General features: G+C 43.3%; 1 protein-coding gene across 2 annotated transcripts in view; it reads right to left on the reverse strand.

Annotated features, from left to right (window-relative positions):
* Positions 1-10606: 10606 nt before the first annotated feature.
* Positions 10607-21084, reverse strand: part of Nr1h4 (nuclear receptor subfamily 1 group H member 4) — a 48697-nt gene continuing 38219 nt past the window's right edge. For both annotated transcript variants that reach the window (XM_036170058.1, XM_036170057.1), the window contains exons 8-9: positions 13525-13638; positions 10607-11346 (exon numbers count right to left, since the gene is read on the reverse strand). In XM_036170058.1, the coding sequence (XP_036025951.1) occupies positions 11108-11346; positions 13525-13638 (353 nt within the window). In that variant the 3' untranslated portion in view covers positions 10607-11107. The remainder of the gene's footprint in view (positions 11347-13524; positions 13639-21084) is intronic.

The following is a 21084-nucleotide window of genomic DNA, read 5'->3' on the forward strand; positions in this document are numbered from 1 at the left end:
GAAGTGGCTAGTTCCTTCAAGAGGAACTGTGAGAAGCTGCCAGAGGAGGTCATTGCAAGAAAGGAGTGCTCTTCCTAGGCAGAGGAAACAACAAATACAGGTCGTGTGGAGGCAGGCGAAATGTTTGGGGAGTATTCATTTTGAATAACCAAAGTTTGGAGCTGGAGACAGAGCAGTAGCAGCAGTCTGAAGGTGTGCACAGAAGGTAGGCAGGCCTACCAATACTGAAGAACGTAGATGCTTTCCGGGAGGCAGATGAGATGATTATAAGAAGGGAATTTATTTGTGTGTAGTGGGTGGTGCGGGGGGGGGGGGGGGTTGTTTTCAAGGATTTTGAAGAAGGGGCTAGGCTAGTTTGTCATTAAAAATAAAAGTAAAAACAGTGACAACTCTCTAAACTAGCTCAGATGGGGGTGTGAAGGAAGTGTCTGGACATTTGTAAGTGGGCCTGGGACGTGGGAATACAGGTAAAACAAGCTGTGGTAGAGGGCCAGTGTGTCTTCCTTGGGTGTATTCAGTTTGAAGTGTGAAACAGACATGGAAGGAGAGATGATCGGATAATAGTAGAATTGTCCAGAGCGACTTCAATCCGTCTACATGGAAGATAGGAACTAGAGAACAGTTCAACAGCATTACTGCATACTTGCTCTGCGTCAGGCTAAGCACCAGGGATCCTGCTCTCCCAGAATTCTGAGTGGAGAAGGCAGTCATTAAAAATTGACAAACACATGATAAATGGACTTGATGATATCAGACTGCAGTTGTTCCTGTTTTTTGTTTTTTGTTTTTGTTTTTGTTTTTTTTTTTTTCTTAATTGCAGTTCATCTCAGAACTCTTTGCTGACTACATAGAAATTTACAAAGTCTGTTAAAATCACTTGTGTTTCCCAATATTTATATTTTAAAACTATGGAGCAATTTTCCTCATTTAGCCAGGTTTTAAGTTGATGCTTTAAATTAGATAGCAAAAGAAGATATGTACACTTCTCTACAAAGTCTTAAGAATAACTGTGGCTCCGTCCCCAGTACCAAAAAAACGTTTTGATTCATTAATAATAAATTATGCTATATAAATCTTGCTTGATGAGTCACTGCTTAGTAATGTTTTTTTCTTATGTGTATGCCTTGTGCCTAAATATTTGAATATGATTTATTTAGAACTGAAACTATGCTCAGTGAGAAATGTGAACAAACATCCCCCTTTTGCACACAGCTCTTAATATTTTTAAGTCACTTACTGAAAACTTGTGGCCTTTTTAAGGACTGCCTTGCGTTTATTCCCTTGTCTATGGGGTTACAAGGATGTAGGGCAGTATGGTCGCAAGTGGGCCAGAGGCAGGAAATCCGTGCCAATCACTCCTCTCAGCCTGTATTCCTCATTGGTTACCTGTGGATTTGGGTGAGGGATCCCCTCTCAATCCTTTGATTTAATTTGCTTCTCTCTCACTTCAAGTTTTCACTCACAGCTTCACATTCATATTAGTTCCTGATTAATATTCCATCCCCTAAGCTGACCAGCCTGCCTACCTTGATTTTAACACTACAATTAGTAATTGAGGGTTCCAGCAAATAAGCTACAATCTACTTTCCATGTGTAGGCTTTCTAATTGGTGGTTAGGTTAATAGCCATGTTTTAGAGGTTGTCTCTTTAATTGAAATTGGCATAGTTGTAGCATTAAGAAAACAAAAACCAGTTCTCTTCCATCAGAACCAGTCTCTCCATTCTGACTTCCCAGTTTCAAAAGTATGTCCCACTCAGGAAGCATCATGTTTGAAAGCTTAAGTTTTTAAAGCACATTACATTAGGAGTTATTTGTCTGACAGAAAAAAAAAACTTTCTCAAATACAGAAGATCCTCCAAAAACTCCATTGTCCTTGAAATAAGGTATGATCTCTTTACAGCCCTACAAGGATGGCTTTGTTGCTGAAAATGCACTGTGGTTGATGTCCATTTTGCTTTGAGTTAGTTTCTCAGACCTCTTGTTATTTACATCATGGTTTTGGATATATATAAAGTTTTTATGTGCATTGGTGTTTTGCCAGTTCCCCTGGAACTGGAATTGCAGACAGTTGTGAGCTGCCATGTGGATGCTGGGAATTGAACCTGGGCCGTCAGGAAGAGGAGTCAGTGCTCTTAACCACTGAGCCATCTCTCCAGCCCCTTGGAACGGTTCTTAGTGGTTTGACATTATTTAGTGTCAGCTATGGAGTGTGTATTGTGTGTTGTGTGAGTGAAATCTCTGGGTAATAGAGATCTTGACTTATTCACAATTAAATTACATCTTCAGCAGATGGTCAACTGAGATCCAGCTACACAAAAAACAATACTGATTTCTGTGCTACTGTAAGCATGCTACTGATTTTACTAATAAATATTTTATGTAAGTAATTCAGCAATACGACTTTCGGAATATTATTTTAACTGGACAAAGATGTGTTGCATTTATTTATGCTGCAGAATATTACTTTAACTGTGTAAAGGCATGTTACATTTGTTAATGCTGCATTTGTTTAACAATGTAAAGATGTGTGTTTAAATATGTAAAGATGTGTTGCATGTTTCTCCTTGTCTGCCCAAGGCATCTGATTGTGCTGTGGGATGTTCTGTATGTCAAATGTGTTGCTCTGATTGGTTAAAATAAAGTACTGATTGGCCAGTAGCCAGGCAAGAAGGATAGGGTAGGTGGGACAAAGAGGAGGAGAATTGTGGGAAGTAGAAAGCTGGGTAGAGAGACACTGCCAGCCGCCACCATGACAAGAAAGATATAAGGTACTGGTAAGCCACGAGCCACGTGGCAACTTATAGACTAACAAAAATGGGTTAATTTAAGATAGAAGAAGTAGATAACAAGAAGCCTGCCATGGCCATACAGTTTGTAAACAATATAAGTTTCTGTGTGTTTACTTGGTTGGGTCTGAGCGTCTATGGGCCTGGAGGGTGAGAGAGATTTGTCCTGACTGTGGACCAGGCAGAAAAAATCTAACTACATTATTGATCTAATAAAGAGCTGATTGGCCAGTAGCTAGGTAGAGAAAGGATAGGTTGGGCTGGCAGGCAGAGAGAATAAATAAGAAGAGAAATCTAAACTCCAGAGGAAAAGAAGAGAGGAGAGAACAAGGGAGGTACATGGGGCCAGAAGCCAGGCAGCTGCCAGCCAGCCAGGATAAGCAGTGAAAGTAAGATACATAGAAAGAAAGAAAAGTAAAAAACCCCTAGGCAAAAAGCAGATAAAGGGAAACAGGTTAATTTAACTTAAAAGAGCTAGCCAAAAAAAAACAAGCCTAAGCTAGGCCAAGCATTCAAAACCAATAATAAGTCTCTATGTCATGATTTGGGAGCTTGTTGGTGGCCCCAAAGAAAAAGCCTGAGCCAGGTGGTGGTGGTGCACACCTTTAATCCCAGCACTTGGGAGGCAGAGCCAGGTGGATCTCTGTGAGTTCAAGGCCAGCCTGGTTTACAGAGTCAGATCCAGGACAGGAACCAAAACTACACAGAGAAACCCTGTTTCAAAAAACAGAAACAAAACAAACAAACAAAAAATGAAACCAAACAAGAAAAAGCCTGGTAATATGACTCTTTATGATAACAGTTGCCGTGGGATGGTCTGTATGCTGTGACTGTGTTGCTCTGATTGGTTAATAAATAAAGTACTGATTGGCCAGGAGCCAGGTGGGAAGTATAGGCAGGACAAAGAGAGAGGATAATTCTGGGAAGTGGAAGGCTGAGTCAGGAGACAGTGTCAGCTGCCGCCATGAGACGATGTTAAGATACCTGTAAGCCCCGAGCCACGTGGCAATTTATAGATTAATAGAAATGGGTTAATTTAAGATATAAGATCTGGATAGCAAGAAGCCTGCCATGGCCATGCAGTTTATAAGTAATATAAGCATCTGTGTGTTTACTTGGGGACACTAGTGGGATTTGTCCAAACTGCTGGAAGGCTGGGACACAGGAAAACTTCAACTACAAACAGTTACAATTAATGTCTATGTAGTGGGTTAATAAGTATTGTGCACTCCAATTCATGTCCACCTGGCCCTCAGAATATGAGTTTATTTGGAAGTAGGCTTTTGCCTTATAACAGGCAGACAGACAGACAGACAGATACACACACACACACACACACACACACACACACACACACACACACGGGTAGGGAAAGAACAGAGGTTAGACTCATGCATTCATAAACCAAGGAATGCTAAGAACCACTATGAGAATCTGGGAGATTCAGGAGATTTTCTTGGAGCTTTTGGAGGGAGCTTGGCTCTGCTGGAGCCTTGACTTTAGATTTCTGGCCTTCCTTCTGAACTGTGAAAGAGTGAATGTCTGTTGTCTAAGGCTGCCAAACGGATGGAGACAATACCACCGATATCTGAACAGAGCTAGAAAACTAACCACACAGCTAGAACAGCAGCATGAAGACACACTTCCCAGACCCCTACTTCATCTCTAAGATGTCCCAGATGTTGACTGGGCTGTGGAGACCGTATTTTCTCTGATTGGTTTATCATCCAAGTACCATCAAGTTTCCATCACATTTAGTTACATGTAATGGAAAAAAAAAAATCTTCAAACTCATTTCACAAAAGCTCAAAAAGGAATTAATTGATCTTACAATAAGATTCTCTAGATTCGTGCAGTGTGATCTAAGATTTCCAAAGAGCATCACCAGTGTGGTGGTTTGAATAAAAATGCCCCATAGGCTCATATAGTTGAATGCTTAATCCCCTAGTTGGTGAACTGCTGGGAAGGATTAGGAGGTATGGCTGATAGGAATTCCCACCATGCCCCCACAATCACAAATGCCCAGTGGGACACTTAGTCATTTCCATCTAGTCATTTCTGGGTCATATGTCCTGTGTGACCCATAACTCTGTGGCTGTGTGGTTTTGTAAGGCATGTGGTGCAACCACGTGACCTATGTGCATGTGTGGAGTAGCCATGTGGGCCTATGGTCACAGGTGCAGCTTGGCCTTTAAAAGCCAGGCCCCCAGGTTCCCCCACCCCCTTCACACACGTGTCCCTTCAGCAGGCCTGATCACATCTACCCTTTTCTCCTCATCTTAATAAAACTCTTGTTAGTAGATTCTGTCATGTTTCGTGACTTTTCCTCACAGGGTAAGAGTGCCGCTGAAAGCCAACATCTGGTGCCATGACTCGGATTTGAACTGAGGTTGCTGCCTCTTTAGACTGAGTGTGTCCTTGATGGAGAAAGTGTGTTGCTGGGGGTGGGCTTTGGAGCCAGATATCTATCTATCTATCTCTCTCTCTCTCTCTCTCTCTCTCTCTCTCTCTCTCTCTCTGCCATAGGATCGAGCTGCATGCCTCCATGTTCCCCAGCATGATGAGAAGAGACTCACTCTCTGACAGACTCACTCTCTGAAACTGTAAGCAAGCCCCCCCCCCCCGATCCCCAGTTAAATGAGTTGCTGTGGTCATGATGTCTTTTCACAGCAATAGAACACTGGCTAAGACAACCAGAATCTGGTGCCTGTTGACTCTCTTTTGAGTGTTGGCATTACTCTCAGATTCCCTTTGTTTACAAGATGTTTTCCACAAACTCTATATTCCCGTAGGCTCAGCTCAAAAGAGTGACTAACTCTGTAAAGTGGTCCAGTTAGAAAACACAAACCACTTTAGGTGCTTCAAAGAGAGGCAGGTTGGCCTGGATTTGGTTTTATAGGAAATGGAATTGCTGAGGAGATTTTAAAAAAGAGCCAATGGTGTGACCCAGAGATGTGAGCCAGCAGGGAACCACTACAGTTCTGTGTTGTAGAATATTATTTTAAGGTGTGTTACTTTTGTTTATGTTGCATTTGTTTAACTCTGTGAAGCTGTGTGACTGTGCCTGTCTAAAACACCTGATGGTCTAACAAAGAGCTGAATGGTCAATAGCGAGGCAGGAAAAAGGTAAGTGGGGCTGGCAGGCAGAGCAAATATATAGAGGGAGAAACCTGGAGTGAGTTAGCAGCCAGAGAAGGAGGAGGACTCCAGGGGCCAGCCACCCAGCTACACAGCAAACCTCGGGGTAAGAGTAAGATTTACAGAAGTAAGAAAAGGGAAAAGCACAGAGGCAAAAGGTAGATGGGGATAATTTAAGTTAAGGAAAGCTGGTTAGAAACAAGACAAGCTAAGGCCAGACATTTATAATTAAGAATAAGCCTCTATGTGTGATTTATTTGGGAGCTGGATAGCAGCCCCCCCCCCCCAAAAAAAGAGCCAAAAAACCCCAACAACAGTTCTAGACTTGGAAGTCCAAAGAAAGAGCTCAAATTCCAGAGCCATCAGCACCAGGGCAGGGTTTGTCCTGTAGAGCTGGGAGCCATGTGGAAGATGCCATCTTCACCAGGGAATGAGGGAGGAACATCCTATCACCTTTCCAGTGCCTTCCTTGATGGAACCTGGCCAAAGGCGGCTGCCACAGAGTGTATAAGATGCAACCTGTTGGGAATTAGCTGCCCTTCCCAGTACAAGCAGAGTCGAATGGGAAGGGTAGGTCTGAACACAAACAAATACATTAGTTGGTTCTCTCTCTCTCTCTCTCTCTCTCTCTCTCTCTCTCTCCCTCCCTCCCTCCCTCTCCCTTTCTTTCTGTGAAACATCAACTTCATTGGCTTCTGAAAAAAGGAAAAAAGAAGAACATCAGTGTCTTATTTAGAAATCTTCACCTTAGCTCCTGGATGTTGGGTTTGTTGCTTCAGGCTGTGGGTGCAGTCAAGGTAAACTCTTTCTGCCTCCCATTCTGGGTCTCAACTATCCAGGCCAAGCTTCTCAAGGCAGATGGTGGATTTGAGAGCAGCAAGCAGAAACATGCAGACATCCAAAGGCCTCATTTCTGGACTGGCATATTGTCACTTCAACACACATTCCATAGCCCAAAGCTAGCTACACAGACACTCCCAGCTTCAGTGGGTGGAGGCCAATGTTCTTCCTAGTCTTGTATAAGGTGTTACTCGGGACAGAGTCCTGTTTACAGGTTTGTAGACTCAGCTAAAAGAATCCAAAGCAGACCAAGAGGGAAACTCAAGGTTAATTTTGTTGGAGTTTGCAATTTAAAAACCACAGGGCAGGGAGCTTTTAGAGAGAGATGGCTAAGAGGAAAAGTCATGCTTTCTGAGTTAGAGGCCAAGAAAGCAGACAGGTGTAGCAATGACAATCTGCCAGCATCTGTAGGGGTGGGAGTGTGATACAGAGAGAGAGAGAGTGAGAGAGCTCAGCAGATGGATGGATGGGTAAGGAGGGTTAGGATTTAGGCCATGCTCACACCAGGGAGATCGAAAGGATGAAGCTCAAAGTCATGCATGCTCTTGGGTTAGAACTCAGAAACTGGGTTGGCTTAGCAGTGAAGATCTATAGCCGCTGTCTTGAAGGAAGGGCTTCTGGGGTGCCCCATCTCATTAAGGGGACAGCCACTCTCTCAGCATGTCCTTGGATGCACCATGTTTCTTGATGTTTCTGGAACTGACTGCTTTCTGGAGGACGTTTTTCTGTCCAGATGACTCATGACTCACTGGGACCATTTTTTAAGATAAAGATTCATTTTTATTGTTTTTAGTTAGAGAGAGAGAGAGAGAGAGAGAGAGAATGTATACACGAGTGTAGGTGTCCACAGAGGCAAGAGTGCCCTGGATCACCTGAAGCTGGGGTTTGAGGTGGTTATAAGCTGCCTGGTATGGGTGCTAGGAAACAAACGGGTCCCCGAAGCATAGTCCACACTCTTACCACTAAGCCGTCACTCCAGCCCCCTTGGATTAACTGTTTTACCAGACAAGTCCTCTCTATGTAGCCCTGACTGGTCTGAAACTCCATACATAGACCACACTGGCCTTGAACCTACAGGAATCCACCTGCCTCAGACTCTGCCAGAGTGTTGGGTCTATTGGCACAGCATGCACCACTCCATCTGGTCTCTTTTGCATAGATGTATTAAAGAAACGTTAGATGAAACAAAAACCTCAAGAATGGGAGAGGCTCTAATGGAGGAAAACCTAGAATTTTTGTTTTCATGAAGTCTCACCAAAAACAAAAACAAAAACAAAAAAATTCTTCCTGCAAGGGGAAAAAAAAATCCACTGGTGAACTCCTACTCAGAACGCTCTGACACTGAGTGTGTGGGTATTGTCCACTTCTCGAACCAGACGGCTGTACTACAGTTCAATTCTGATGCTCTCTTGGCAGTGCAAGGAGCAAACCCAGGTCACTGAATAGCAAGTTAAGGCGAACCCTCTACCACTGAGCTACATCCTTGCCCATGTCTGTGCTAATTATCTTGACTTAACACAAATGCCAGGTTAAGGGCTCAGCACCACAAGCCTCTCCCATCTCTTCAAATGACAGTCATAAGGCTCAATTTACATCTGGACTCTGACCAACCAGCTATAATTGCCAGTTCCTGCACCACCCGTTCAGGTTTAGTAATTCCTTAGAATAGCTCACAGACCCCAGGAAAGCAGCTCTGCCACCGGGTCAGTGACTCCGGTGGCCTTAAACTGCTGTGGCAAAGTTCCTGACAGAAGCCACTTGAGGAAGGAGAGGGATTTGGGGCTCCCAGTTAGATGGCACAGCCCATGGTGCTGAAGAAGGCTGGTGGATGTAGAGGCTCCATCGGCGGCGGCAGCAGCAGCAGCTTGAAGTATCATTTCATGCCCTGGACCAGAGCTAGACCAGAGCTGGACAATAGCCTGCCTCCATCAGTGAAATCCCATCTTTCAAAGGTCCCATAACCCCCCAGAATCACACCACCACTTGGGGAGGCCCAAATGTTCAAACCACATCTCACACTCAGACAGCATTCACTCCAAACAGCCAAATCGAAGACATGTACACGACAAGGTGAGAGGTCATGGGAAACAAGGAGCTTCCAACTTCCCTTTCCCAGCATGCCACCTTCCAAACCACCCCAGTGTGTTCACCAACCCAGAATTTTCCAAATCCCATTTTTGGGAGGAGGGGGAAGGTATGGAGACTCTACTGCATAGACATGATTTGTTTCATCTTTGGCCTTTGGTGATAGAATCTGATCCCCATTCCCCACTCCCCGGAGGTTGGGGGTGGAGGCTGAGAATTGTAGCCCTTTAACCACATGGTTGGCCCATCCCGAAGCTATCTAGGGGCCCACCAAGGGCCATCTTCTCATCAGAAGCTTAGATGTGGCTAACGGAAGCCTGCTATGAACGTCAGAAGATGTTCCTCTTACCCCACCACTGAATGATGCAGGGTTGGTTCAACACACAACATCAATAAAAATAAATCACATAAAGAGACTTAAATACAAATGACATGATCAAGAATAAACCTTTGACAACATCCAATAGGCTTTCATGGTAAAAGTCCAAGAGAGCTAGGACCTCAACATAATAAGAGGCCTATATGATAAACCCATAGCCAACATCCTAAATAGAGAAAAACTCAAACCAGTCCCATGAAAACCAGGGAGGAGTCAGGGCTGTCCACTATCCCTGAGTTCTGAGAGCTTCTGAAGCTGTGCCTGGAGTTGGAAACCAAGTCCAAAACTACGACTCTTAACGGTATCCCAAATCCTCTCCCATGTGGTAAGCATTGTGTTTGCTGCTGCAAGATTTTGACCACTTCTGTACCCCCAGACCAACAGGATGGGGTTGTCTGCAGTACCCACGAGTTCCTACATCCCACCACTTCCCCCACGTGTTGCCTGTGATGCAGAGACACCAAACCACATTCTGTCCCCAGACTGAATCTTCCTTCTCAGGCACTGAGACATTTACGTCAGTCTGAATCCTCCCTTGTCCTCTCCACTGATGAACTGATGGACTCTGAAATCTGCAGTCTACAGTGGTGGGCTCTGCCTCCTGCTCTCACGTGCCCACCCTCCTCTGTCTCTGCTCTTTCTTTCACTAGTGCCTTCTGGCCCATAAATAGGGAGCTATTCTTTAAAACCCAGGGGAAATGTTACCTGCGCCACGGGACTGTCTCACGGTTCTGTGTTTGCCCTCCCTGTGTTCCACAGCCCTCCTTTGTAGCCCCCTCCCCAAAGTTACAGGATCTTAACCATCTGTGTATACTCCGTGGAAATTAGCAAAAGAACCTTGCATTTAAAGAGGACGCTCCTTGTTGTCTATTTGAATTCTGGGGTTGCTTTGTATTTCTCTATAGAAACCTTCTGCTTACTAGGCAAGCTCCATTGGGCTTACTCCAGGAGAAAGGGAGATTTCAGCCCATTGCTTACAGAAGGTGTTCTATTGTCTTAAGCAAAGGAGAATGGGGAGAAGACTGCCTCACTTGAATGATGAAGGAAGGAAATGAACCAATTCCTTCTTTGGGGAAGTATAAAACAGCTGTGCACCCAGCTGTAGGGGAGAAAACAATGAGGAAAAAAAAAATGAAGACAGTTTATTTTCCAGAGAGACTGTCCCCTCACTATTGTTATTTACATGCTCTATCTGGAAATGCTGCATGGAGTCCTGACTGTATGGGGGGACACTGACTGCATAGGAGGGGAGCCCTGACTGCATGTGCCCCCACACTGCATGAGAGCAGAGTGCTCCAGGGAATATTTTATACAGAAAACCATTAACTTCCTGAGTGATCAGAAGGCTATCCTAAAGGAATAAATATCAACCATGGCTTCCCCAGGAATGGAAACATCCCTTTTCTAGTCTGAGAATTTACCTTCTAGAAATGACCAACCCCGTGACTCAATAAGATGGCCATCATCATTTAAAGAAATACTCGTCAATATTTTTTTCCTCCTAAAGAGAAGTCTGTTGCCATTATGTTCAGTTTATTGTTTCAGTGGAAACAGCTCTTTAATAAAATAAAAGTAATATTGTCAAATGGTGAATAGAAAGAGGTTGTCCTTAGTTCAGCATACAGACCTGAAGTAACAATGGATTTAATTAGGCAAACAGGGCATGTCAGTGGGGCTTCCTGAAGCCTTGTAAAATGTGATATAGAGAAAGCAATTCTCTAGAGCCTGTATTTACAGTTGTGGGAGTTATACAATCGCTACATAAATATTTATTGAAATTCTTGAGTGAAACCAGGTACGAATGAAGTAAGGGATGCCAAACGTCAGATTTATGTCTGGGGGCGGGGGGGACGAGGAGCGAGTCCCTCGTCCTGCACATCACTGCACGTCCCAGATCTCACAGAGGAGCGGGGTGAACTTGTGGTCATTCACTCTCCAGGACATCAGCATCTCAGCATGGTGGTGATTGAATGTCCGAAGTTCCGTCAAGCGACCCAGGAGACAGGCAAAGTGCTGGGGGTTCTCGGGCTGGTGTATCTTGCACAGTTTCTGTAGCACGTCAAGCAGGGGTTCCTGAAGCTTCTCCACCGCCTCTCTGTCCTTGATGTATTGTCGGTCTATTTGGGGGGTTGAAATAAAACAGCAAGGTAAAAAAGCGAAAAATCATGGATTCAGCATAATTATGGCAATGGCTAAGCTTTTGAAAATGTATGTCTATAAATATATGCTTAAATGTACAGAGTTTTCAGTGTGATAAAGTTACATGCATGTACACACACATGCATAAAAACATACATATATGTGCCAGGCGGTGGTGGCGCACGCCTTTAATCCCAGCACTCGGGAGACAGAGCCAGGAGGATATCTATGAGTTCAAGGTCAGCCTGGGCTAGAGAGCGAGATCCAGGACAGGCACCAAACTACACAGAGGGACCGTGTCTTGAAAAACCAAAAACCAAACATGTATATACAATGGATTTACATGTAAACATCAGAAGTTCCCCTAAACTCCCTTCCCAATGAAAGCCCTTGAAGGAAACCCACATAATAGATGAAAACATTCTGTCTTGGGGGCACATCCCCAGACTACCTGGGCCATAGGGGATCTTTGTGTATACCTCTAGGAGGTTCTGCCAAACAGGTTTTTTCAATCACAATTATTAATTTTCAAAGAGTAGCAACTAGCATCTGCCTAATTATCACATATGAAAATCATTAAAGGCTAGCCCAATATGTTTTACAAACTATGAGCACAGTATTATTTGCACCCAAATTACTAAAGTCAATTTTGAAAATACATTTCAGGCTGGAGAGGTGGCTCAGCAGTTAAGAGTACTGTCTGTTCTTCCAGAGGTCCTGAGTTCAATTCCCAGCAACCACATGGTGGCTCACAACCATCTGTAATGAGGTCTGGTGCCCTCTTCTGGCCTGCAGGCATACATGCAGGCAGAACACCATGTATATATAATAAATAAATCTCAAAAAAAAAAAAAAAGAAAGAAAGAAAGAAAGAAAAGTAAATTTCATACATGGAGATATTCATTTCTACAGTTTTTAAGATAAGAAAATTGGAAACATACAGCTATACAGACACAATTAGTATGTCTTTGTAGAGTCATAAAATGGAATATAATGCATAGCTGTTAATAAAAGTCTTTTAAAGAATTTTTTAAAGGATGAGATCTTTGCTATGTTATAACATATACAATTTCTTCAATATCCCTGCTCAAGAATCAGCCTCTGCAAAGAATCTTCCCTAACAACTAATGAACATCCCATCCGTTCTCTTCTCACCTCTTCCCATATATTCTCATTGTTATCATGTTTTTGAGATGAATTCTCACTCACTGTATAGCCCAGGCTGAGCTCAAGTTTGTACGCCTCCTCCATCAGCTCTCGGGCACAGACATTACAGACATGGGTCACTTTGTTTATTATTATTACATATTCTGTAGAATTTTCCACTTGCTGAAAAACATGTGTTATCTTCCTTACTCTTTGAGAACAAGACTCAGAGAAGTGGTATCCAATTTACTCCTAAAGTCTAGAGCCATATTCACTATGTAGGAAATGTTCAGTAGGCAGCTACTAAAACCATGAGAAGAATATTATTAAAAAATATTGAAAAATATATTAAAATATTAATAATGTTCTATTTGAATAGTAGAATTATGGACCATTTTACTTCATATGTCTCTGTGTATTCTTTAATACACATTGTTATGACTATACTGTTGTATAATATTATTTTAAGATGTGTTACATTTGCTTATGCTCTAGAACATTCGTTTAATGATGCAGAGATGTGTTGCAATCTTTTATGTTGCATTTGTTTAACTCTGTGAAGCTGTGTTACTTTGCCTGTCTAAAACACCTGTTTGGTCTAATAAAGAGCTGGACAGCCAATAGCAAGGCAGGAGAAAGGCTAGGTGAGGCTGGCGGGCAGAGAGGATAAATAGAAGGAGAAATCTGGGAAGAAGAAGATCAAGGAGCAAGGGAAGGAGGAGAGAAGGACGTCAGGGGCCAGCCACCCAGCAATACAACCAGCAATGGAGTAGGAAAGAAAGAAAGGTATATAGAAAGGTAAAAGCCCAGAGGCAAAAGGTAGACAGGATAATTTAAGAGAAGCTGGTTAGAAACAAGCCAAGCTAAGGCCGGGCAGTCATAAAAAAGAATAGGCCTCCATGAGTGACAGGCCCCCCAAAGTGTCAAAGAGCTATGAGTGAGAAAAAAACACCAACTACACTATAGAAGAAGAAAGCAGCATAAAAATCCAAACGTAACAGTAAAATTACCTGGAGAGAGGATGACAATCGCCGTCAGCAGAGCGTACTCTTGCTGAGTCATTTTCAATTCCCCAACACTTTTATAAAAACTAAACATCGGAGTTATATATTCATCAGAGATGCCTGTGTAGGAGTTAAAAAGCACAGTTACAGCAAGAGGCTTTCAATTTTAGTTATCATTATTATTGTGGTGAGTGTGTGTGTGTGTGTGTGTGTGTGTCTGTGTGTGTGTCTGTGTGTGTGTGCATGTTGTGATGAGGGTACAACTTTGTGGAGCTGGTCCTCTCCTTCACATGAATTCTAGCAATCAATCAAATTCATGTCTCCAGGCTTATGTAACAAGCACCTTTACCCTCAGAGACATCCCACCAGCCCAACAAGAGTTGTGACTGAAGACTGCAAAGCCAGAACCAGGCACACTCACATTTGCCCCCAGCTACACACATTCGTTTAATTATAGCATATTAGACATCTCAGCCAAAGACAGAGTATGTAAGGAAAATCTTCAAAGGACAGCCTCACATCTGACGCATTTGTCTTTGAATTCAGTACTGCCTTTGGCCACCAGTGTGTAACAATAAAGGAAAATGCTCTTGGGTTAGAAAAATTCCTATAACTGCACCATTTTTCTCGGTGGGGCCTGTTACTTTAAACAATATCAATAGATACGCTCAAGACAGAGCAACTTAAACGATGAACAAAAAATAGTTGTGCTTCTGGTCCGAAGTACAACCAGTTACACTGAATAAATTGTCCGGAGTTGAATGTGTTTGGACCTACCTGAGGTACCCACTGCCTACCATGCATTAATCAGTATAGGACCACTTTGTAAAAACTCAGGACATCAAATATGACAGATGCCAGGTGGGGACCAAACCTCCCAACTTTCTCCAAACCCACCCCCCTTCCTGATGTCTCCATCCACAGTGATGGCTAACACTTGCCACCCAGTTGCCCAGACCAGCAGCTGAGATTCTGTGTGTAGTCCTGTGACCCTACCCTCTCCCCCTTACTCCGTGGTGCCTGGCCTCTAAGCTCTTGGCACTGAATTAGTTTCAGCCACCATCTCTCATTATCTGGAGCACAGCAATTGCCTCCTTTCTCGTCTTTTACTCCTCTTCAATCCATTCCCTATGCAGATGCCAGAATAACCTTTCTGAACTTCAAATCACATACTTTCTCCTCACTTTTTACACACCTGCAAAATCTGTCTCTGGCTTCTGCTGTATGTGTGCTTTTCTATTAAATGGAGACCTGTGACTCTTGGAGTTTGTGTTTGCGGAATCCTCAGTGTGCACTGAGCTCTGTGGTAGGTACTTCTTGGCCATTCCTTTTAAATTGAGTGTGTCAAATATCAAAGACACCAGGTAAGAACCAAATTCTCCGCTCGGCAAGTGGTGGCACATGCCTTTAATTTCAGCTCTCTGGAGGCAGAAGTGGATGGATCTCTGTGAGTTCAAGGCCAGCCTAGTCTATGGAGCAAGTTCCAGGACAGTCAAGGCTGTTACACAGAGAAACTCTTCCTTGAAAAAGAAAGAAAAGGAAGGAAGGAAGGAAGGAAGGAAGGAAGGAAGGAAGGAAGGAAGGAAGGAGGAAAGGAAGGAAGAAAGAAGGAAAGAAAGAAAGAAAGAAAGAAAGAAAGAAAGAAAGAAAGAAAACTAAAACCCAACCACCTTCCTCTAAATCCATTCCTTTCCTGCTATTTCTTCCTTAAGCTTTCTAAAATCCCACAAGCTCAGGGTATCTCACCCTTCCTGATGCTGCAACCCTTTAATACAGTTCCTCATGTTGTGGTGACCCCCAACCATGAAATAATTTCATAGCTACTTCATAACTCTAATTTTTCTACTGTTATGAATCATAATGTAAATATCTGATATGCAGGAGATCTGATATGTGACTCCTTGTGGGGGTCATGACCCACGTGTTGAGAACCCCTGCACTACCTGCTTACGGAAAAGTCAGTAACTGGCCCAAAGAGACACAGAGAGGCGGTGCAGGACTCAACCCAAAGTTAGCAGGCCTACTCAGTTTCCCCTGCTTTTCTATCAGTTCCCCTCCAGCCAGGTTCAGCCACTTCAGTTTCCCTCAGCAATTTCGTTTTCCCAGTATCGTTGTCTCTTCTTGGAATACCTTACTTCTCTTTGTTAACTTAATTAACTCCGTAATTCTGGTTTATAATTTAAGACTTCCTGTGCCATTTTTGTTCTACTTACTAAAGAAACAAATATTAGTTTGGAGCTTGTTATATGCATGGTGTTATTCCAAAGGAGTATGGCCTAAGGAATCAAGGAGACAGGAGCGAGTTGGCTATGACGTGCCGAGGAATGGAGATGAGGATGAGCATGCCAGGACTGGTCCATGGAAGTCTACTGCTCTCTTCCTTTCTACACTGGATCTAAAGCCACAGAGTTCTGGCTAAACCAAATGAGAATACAGTTGGATTCCCGACACTCAAGAGTACCACTGTCAACTGGCAGTACACTTGATAGAAAGTCAGTTTGTCAGCAAGCCAAATCCTCACCTTTAGAAGAGTTTGACGTCTCTTCTGAGCTGAGCCCTTGGCCTTTCCCAGCAATTCAACACAGTGCTCCCCTCTCCTCCATACGCTTTTGATCGTGTTCTTGACCCCAGGGGACTCTCTCCACAGCAGAGTCTTTGTTTAGCAAGTGGATGATTACATCACATGGAAGAACGCCCTTTTTCCAGCGGCTACAGGACTGAGTTGAACACCCATGACCAAACCAGATAACAACTTAAAAGGACTGGGGCATGAGCCTGGGAATGCGGCTCACTGCTTCCATCCCAAGGTTAGAGGTTGTGAGGCGGCTTGTGACTTTGAAATCAGATTCCCTGATATGGTCTTGAGCACATAAAACTTTTGAAGCCACAGTTTCTCATGCGGGAAATGTGTTGTACAATGATAGTATTATATAAGATGATGTAGAGTATTGACTGCAAGGCTGCCTCATAGTAAGCGCTCAGCGGTGGGGCAGCCCTGCAATCCCCCTTCACTGGAGGCTGAGGGAGAAAGAGAGTGCATGAACTGCCTGAGCTACAGAGCAAGACTGAGGCTGGGCAGCCATGAGAGCTGAAAGCCACCTACAGAGATCCCACAGGTGGGCAAAGTGCAGAGAGTGACTGTGGTGAGCCCAGCGCAGGCCGGGACATCTGCAACCCTACCCCTACACCTAAGGCTCAGGGAAATTACAGGAGCCAGAGGACCAGAGTGTCAGCGTCTTCTAGATGTGGCAGGGGCACTGCACCCGTGCAACCCCAATGATATGGCTGCCTGCATAAGTTCTGGGTAGAAACCACGTGCCACGTGGATGTGGGAAATTCCCCAAGTCTCCACCCTAGATGAGTACAGGTGAGAGAGGGAGAGTCCATCTTCTCCGGGGATGAACCTTCTCATAGGCTATCTAATCCCAAGTGGTATGCCTCCAAACCCATACACTTAGGAGCAATACTAAATGAACCCAATAGATATTAAAGAAGAGGAGGTCTTGGATTCAAGGGGTGGGGGTGGGGGACACAGGAATTGGAGATGAGAGGGAGAGTGAACTGACATTAAAAAAAACTTAAATAAATTAAAAATCAATTTCAAAACAGTAAAAATACAGCTGGGGAAAGCACCTGCCTAGAGTAGGAGGCTCTACATTCAATCCTTAGGACTGCAAAAATAAAACTAAATAAATAAGAAAAGAGACGGACTATTTGCCATTGTTATGCAGATGAATTAACTCATCATAACCCCAGTCTATTTTTGACTAGATTAAATGTGTGTTCTGCCTCTACAAAGCTATATTTTTTTTCTTAATTTCCTGTTTGTGTGAGGCAGAGTAGGTGTGCCACGGTGCCCATGAGGAGGTCAGAAGACAACTCTTGGGGTTCAGCTCTTTCCACCATGTGGATCTGAAGGATCAAACTCGGGCCATCAGGTTTGGCAGCAAGAGTGTTATCTTCTGCCAGGCCAGTGAGTGTGTGTGTGTGTGTGTGTGTGTGTGTGTGTGTGTGTGTGTGTGTTTAAAATGTCTTTTTGGTTTTTTGAGACAGGGCCTCTCTATACAGCCCTAGATGTTCTGGAACTCACTATGTAAACCAGGCTGGCCTTTGCCTCTCAAGTGTGGGGATTAGAGGCCCATCCCACACACACACCCAGCTAAAAAATAATTTTACTTTTTACTCGGGATGAAAACAACTTATCTGATCAGTGATTTGCCTTAGCATTTTTCCAGACATTAAAGCAATACAAAGGTTTGTAACTTTTTCTTTTTACTAAATTTTTTTAACCTTCAAAAATTAGCAGTATTAGCTGTAAGTGGACTTACATGCCTCTAATCCTAGCATTTGGGAGGCTGAGGCAGGAAGATGCTGAGGTCAGGGCGCAGCCCGAGACACACAGCAAGACCCTGTCTAAAATCAAGAAAGGCCTCTTCCATATTCAGGGTTTGTACCCATCAGGAAAAATCAGATAAAGTCATGACGGGGCCACAATTTTTTTTTAATCTTTTAAAAAAGAACCTCAGTAAATTCCTAAAGGTTTTTAACTTTTCTAACAGTTTTATGTGCAATGATTAATTTTTATTGAACATTCTCCAAAACACATTTGAATTAATTGGCATGACTACCAAAATAATCTGTTTCTAGCCAAAGTATCTTCATGTTGTTAGCAGTGTGTGTGGAGTGCACGTGAATACACTCTCTACTTCCCACCCCTGTATCTTCACTGTCAGCATCGGTAGATGTCATTAAAGAGACTAGAGACCAAGTAAGGAACTGCCACAGAAGGACATGTCATATGTATTTGTTAGAGAATTGCTCATTCTATTTGCTAGTGATCACACATACTTTTGTTCATTTCGAATGACTCAACTGTGTGAATGAGCAATTGCATTTTTATTCTTTTGATTCACTGACTTATTTATGAGTGACTGATTCATCCCAGGAAGTCGCTTTTGAAGAGAACTGATCTGTGAATAGATGTCTCATGAAGCGTGTGTGGCTTGTTTCCTTGGAGCATGTAACTAGAGGCCAGACACCTAGACGATAGACGAGAATAAATCCTTAGCTGTAAGTCATAAAAATACCTTATTACATCTGTTTGTTTATGTACATATGCATGTCATGATGCACATGTGGAGGTCAGAAGACAACTTCTAGGTGTGGGTCCCTGGGATCGAACTCAGATGATCAGGCTTTTTGGCAAGCACCTTCACCTGCTGAGTCAGCTCACTGGCCCTGGGTCATAATTTTAAATGCCATGGGATTTAGAGAGACTATCCAAATCAACTTATCTGAAAATGTCCAATATTTAGAATTCATCTTTGATTGTCAAATTTTCTAGTTCGTTTATCCTTCAAAATCCTCACTTATCCTCGAAAGATGCTGCCCCCTTCCGCTAATTATAGTTGATCATGTTTGGGGGGAAAAAAGTTAAAATGTTTACTACAATTTTATTTTGTACACGTTGTAGCCATGTGTATAGAAAAATATAGAAAATGAGTTTTAAAAATAAATTTTCCCACAAGACAGATGAAGTGTAAGTCATTTCTGGGAGCCAGAGTCCGCATCATTACTAAGGACAGTAGTGTAAACAAGAAGTCGTTTCCACTATAAATTTAGCGTAATGACAACATCACCCTGAAGGGGGCAGCCCTTTCCCATTTTCAGGCTTCCCTTTTCCTAACCGCTTGAATTTCATATTTCACTTGGGTCCAAGTGGCTCAATGTTGGTCACAAGAGGGCGCAATTTTCTAACTCAACCTTAGACACTGTCATGGAAAAGTTTGAATTGTAAGAAGAAAAATAGTGTTTTGTTTTGTTTTCCAGAGCTGAGGCCCGAACCCGGGGCCTTGCGCTTGCTAGGCAAGCACTCTACCACTGAGCTAAATCCCCAACCCCGAAAAATGTTTTTTTTTTCTGTACCTCTGTTTCTTGTTTTCCCTTGAGAGGGGGGCACCTCCATGATTGGTGAATTGGTTATTTAAGGACGACAAATACCATCTGAAAGAATAACCCACAGCAAAACACAACTGTGCTTTGTTTCCCTTGTTTTTTGTGTTCTGAGGGTGCTAGGGATCAAACCCGGGGCCTCAGGGTTGCTAGACAAGTACTTGACCACTGCTCTCTTTAAAATGTATCATTTCTTACCTGGCTAACTTCCCAATATTAACCAGGTATAAAAACAGGCAGTTTCTTTGGGTGTGGGAATATGTAAGGCTGTGTATCATGTAAGCCACATTTTCCGGTACCCTTGATGCCTCTGTATGATTTATTTCTTAGTGGTGGCCTCAGGATAGACTGGACATCTTGTTAAAAATGATGCTATTTGCTCAAGACTACGTAATCTGAATTTTCCCCAGAAATAACACCACCCCAGTAGCACAGAAGTTAAATACACATGTGAACATAGCATCCAAGCCTATACGTGCCTTCAACTTTCTAAACTAAGTTTCCCCTACCCCAGTGTTTTCCCGATGCTAGCTCCTCTAGCATCCTAAAGTCTCCTTTGCTCCAGACCAAGACCCAGCCACTGTTGGCCCCATCCCCACAACAGAGGCAGCATCCAGAGACACAATCTGACCGCTGACATTAAAGAGGACTCTCCTGAAGCTCCCCTTAGAGAGTTCTGCTCTTCTTGCTTTCACCCCATGTTGTTTTGCTTGGACAGGCTCTGGCCATTAACTAGAAGAACTTGCCTGAGGTAAAAGCCGACACACAGGGGAGAAGATGAGGATACAGCAGCCTCGAGCGGTGCATGCCCAAATCAATACACGGTCACTTTGAAAAGTAAAATTAGAGGTGGTAAGAATGTAAGACCTCGCCTTGCTGGAGGAGGGAATGGGGAGTGGGTTGAGGGGGGCAGGAAGGTGGGAGGGGAGGGAGGCGAGGGGGATCTGTGATTGGTATATAAAATGAATTAAAAAATTCCTTAAAAAAAAAAAAGAATGTAAGCTACCTTAAGCATTTGCCTTTCTTTTAAACAGTCTGCATTCAGAACTTTGCATTTTCAATTCTTTGAAAGGCAATATTTGAACTCATCCTTGGTTTACCTGTTTCTCGGGGGAAATGTAGTTATACTGTTTTCATAGCGTGAATGTTTCAAAGGCCAGAAAAGAGCCTTGTATGCTTTTACCACATACAGTATCGTCTAGCATGGCACTATGGCTCACTATAGCTTCATCCCCCTGATACGAGTTTCTTGTTTCTCTGACCTCGTTGTCTGTAATCATTCATAGAGAAGCAACTTGGCATCGCTAGCCACTGCTCATATTTTATTTCCTTCCTGGAGGGCAATGATGTGTCTTCTTGAGTTTTATTCTGACTGGCCAAAATCTGGTAGATGTTAGACCTTGGTAAATGACAGGAACAATACATAGAAAGAGCCCTGGGCCTCCAAAATACCTGCTCTCCTTTCCTAGGTGTCTGCTGATCAGCCGTGCAGCCTTGACACACAGACATGACTCCCACCCATAAAGGCCACTTACAAGATGATAAAAGAAAAAAAATCCAAAATCTTGAAATACACTGTCATCCTGACAAATACTTGTGAATTGGATATTAGTT

This window comes from Onychomys torridus, chromosome 20 (assembly GCF_903995425.1).
Source record: "Onychomys torridus chromosome 20, mOncTor1.1, whole genome shotgun sequence".
Classification (NCBI taxonomy): Eukaryota; Metazoa; Chordata; class Mammalia; order Rodentia; family Cricetidae; genus Onychomys; species Onychomys torridus.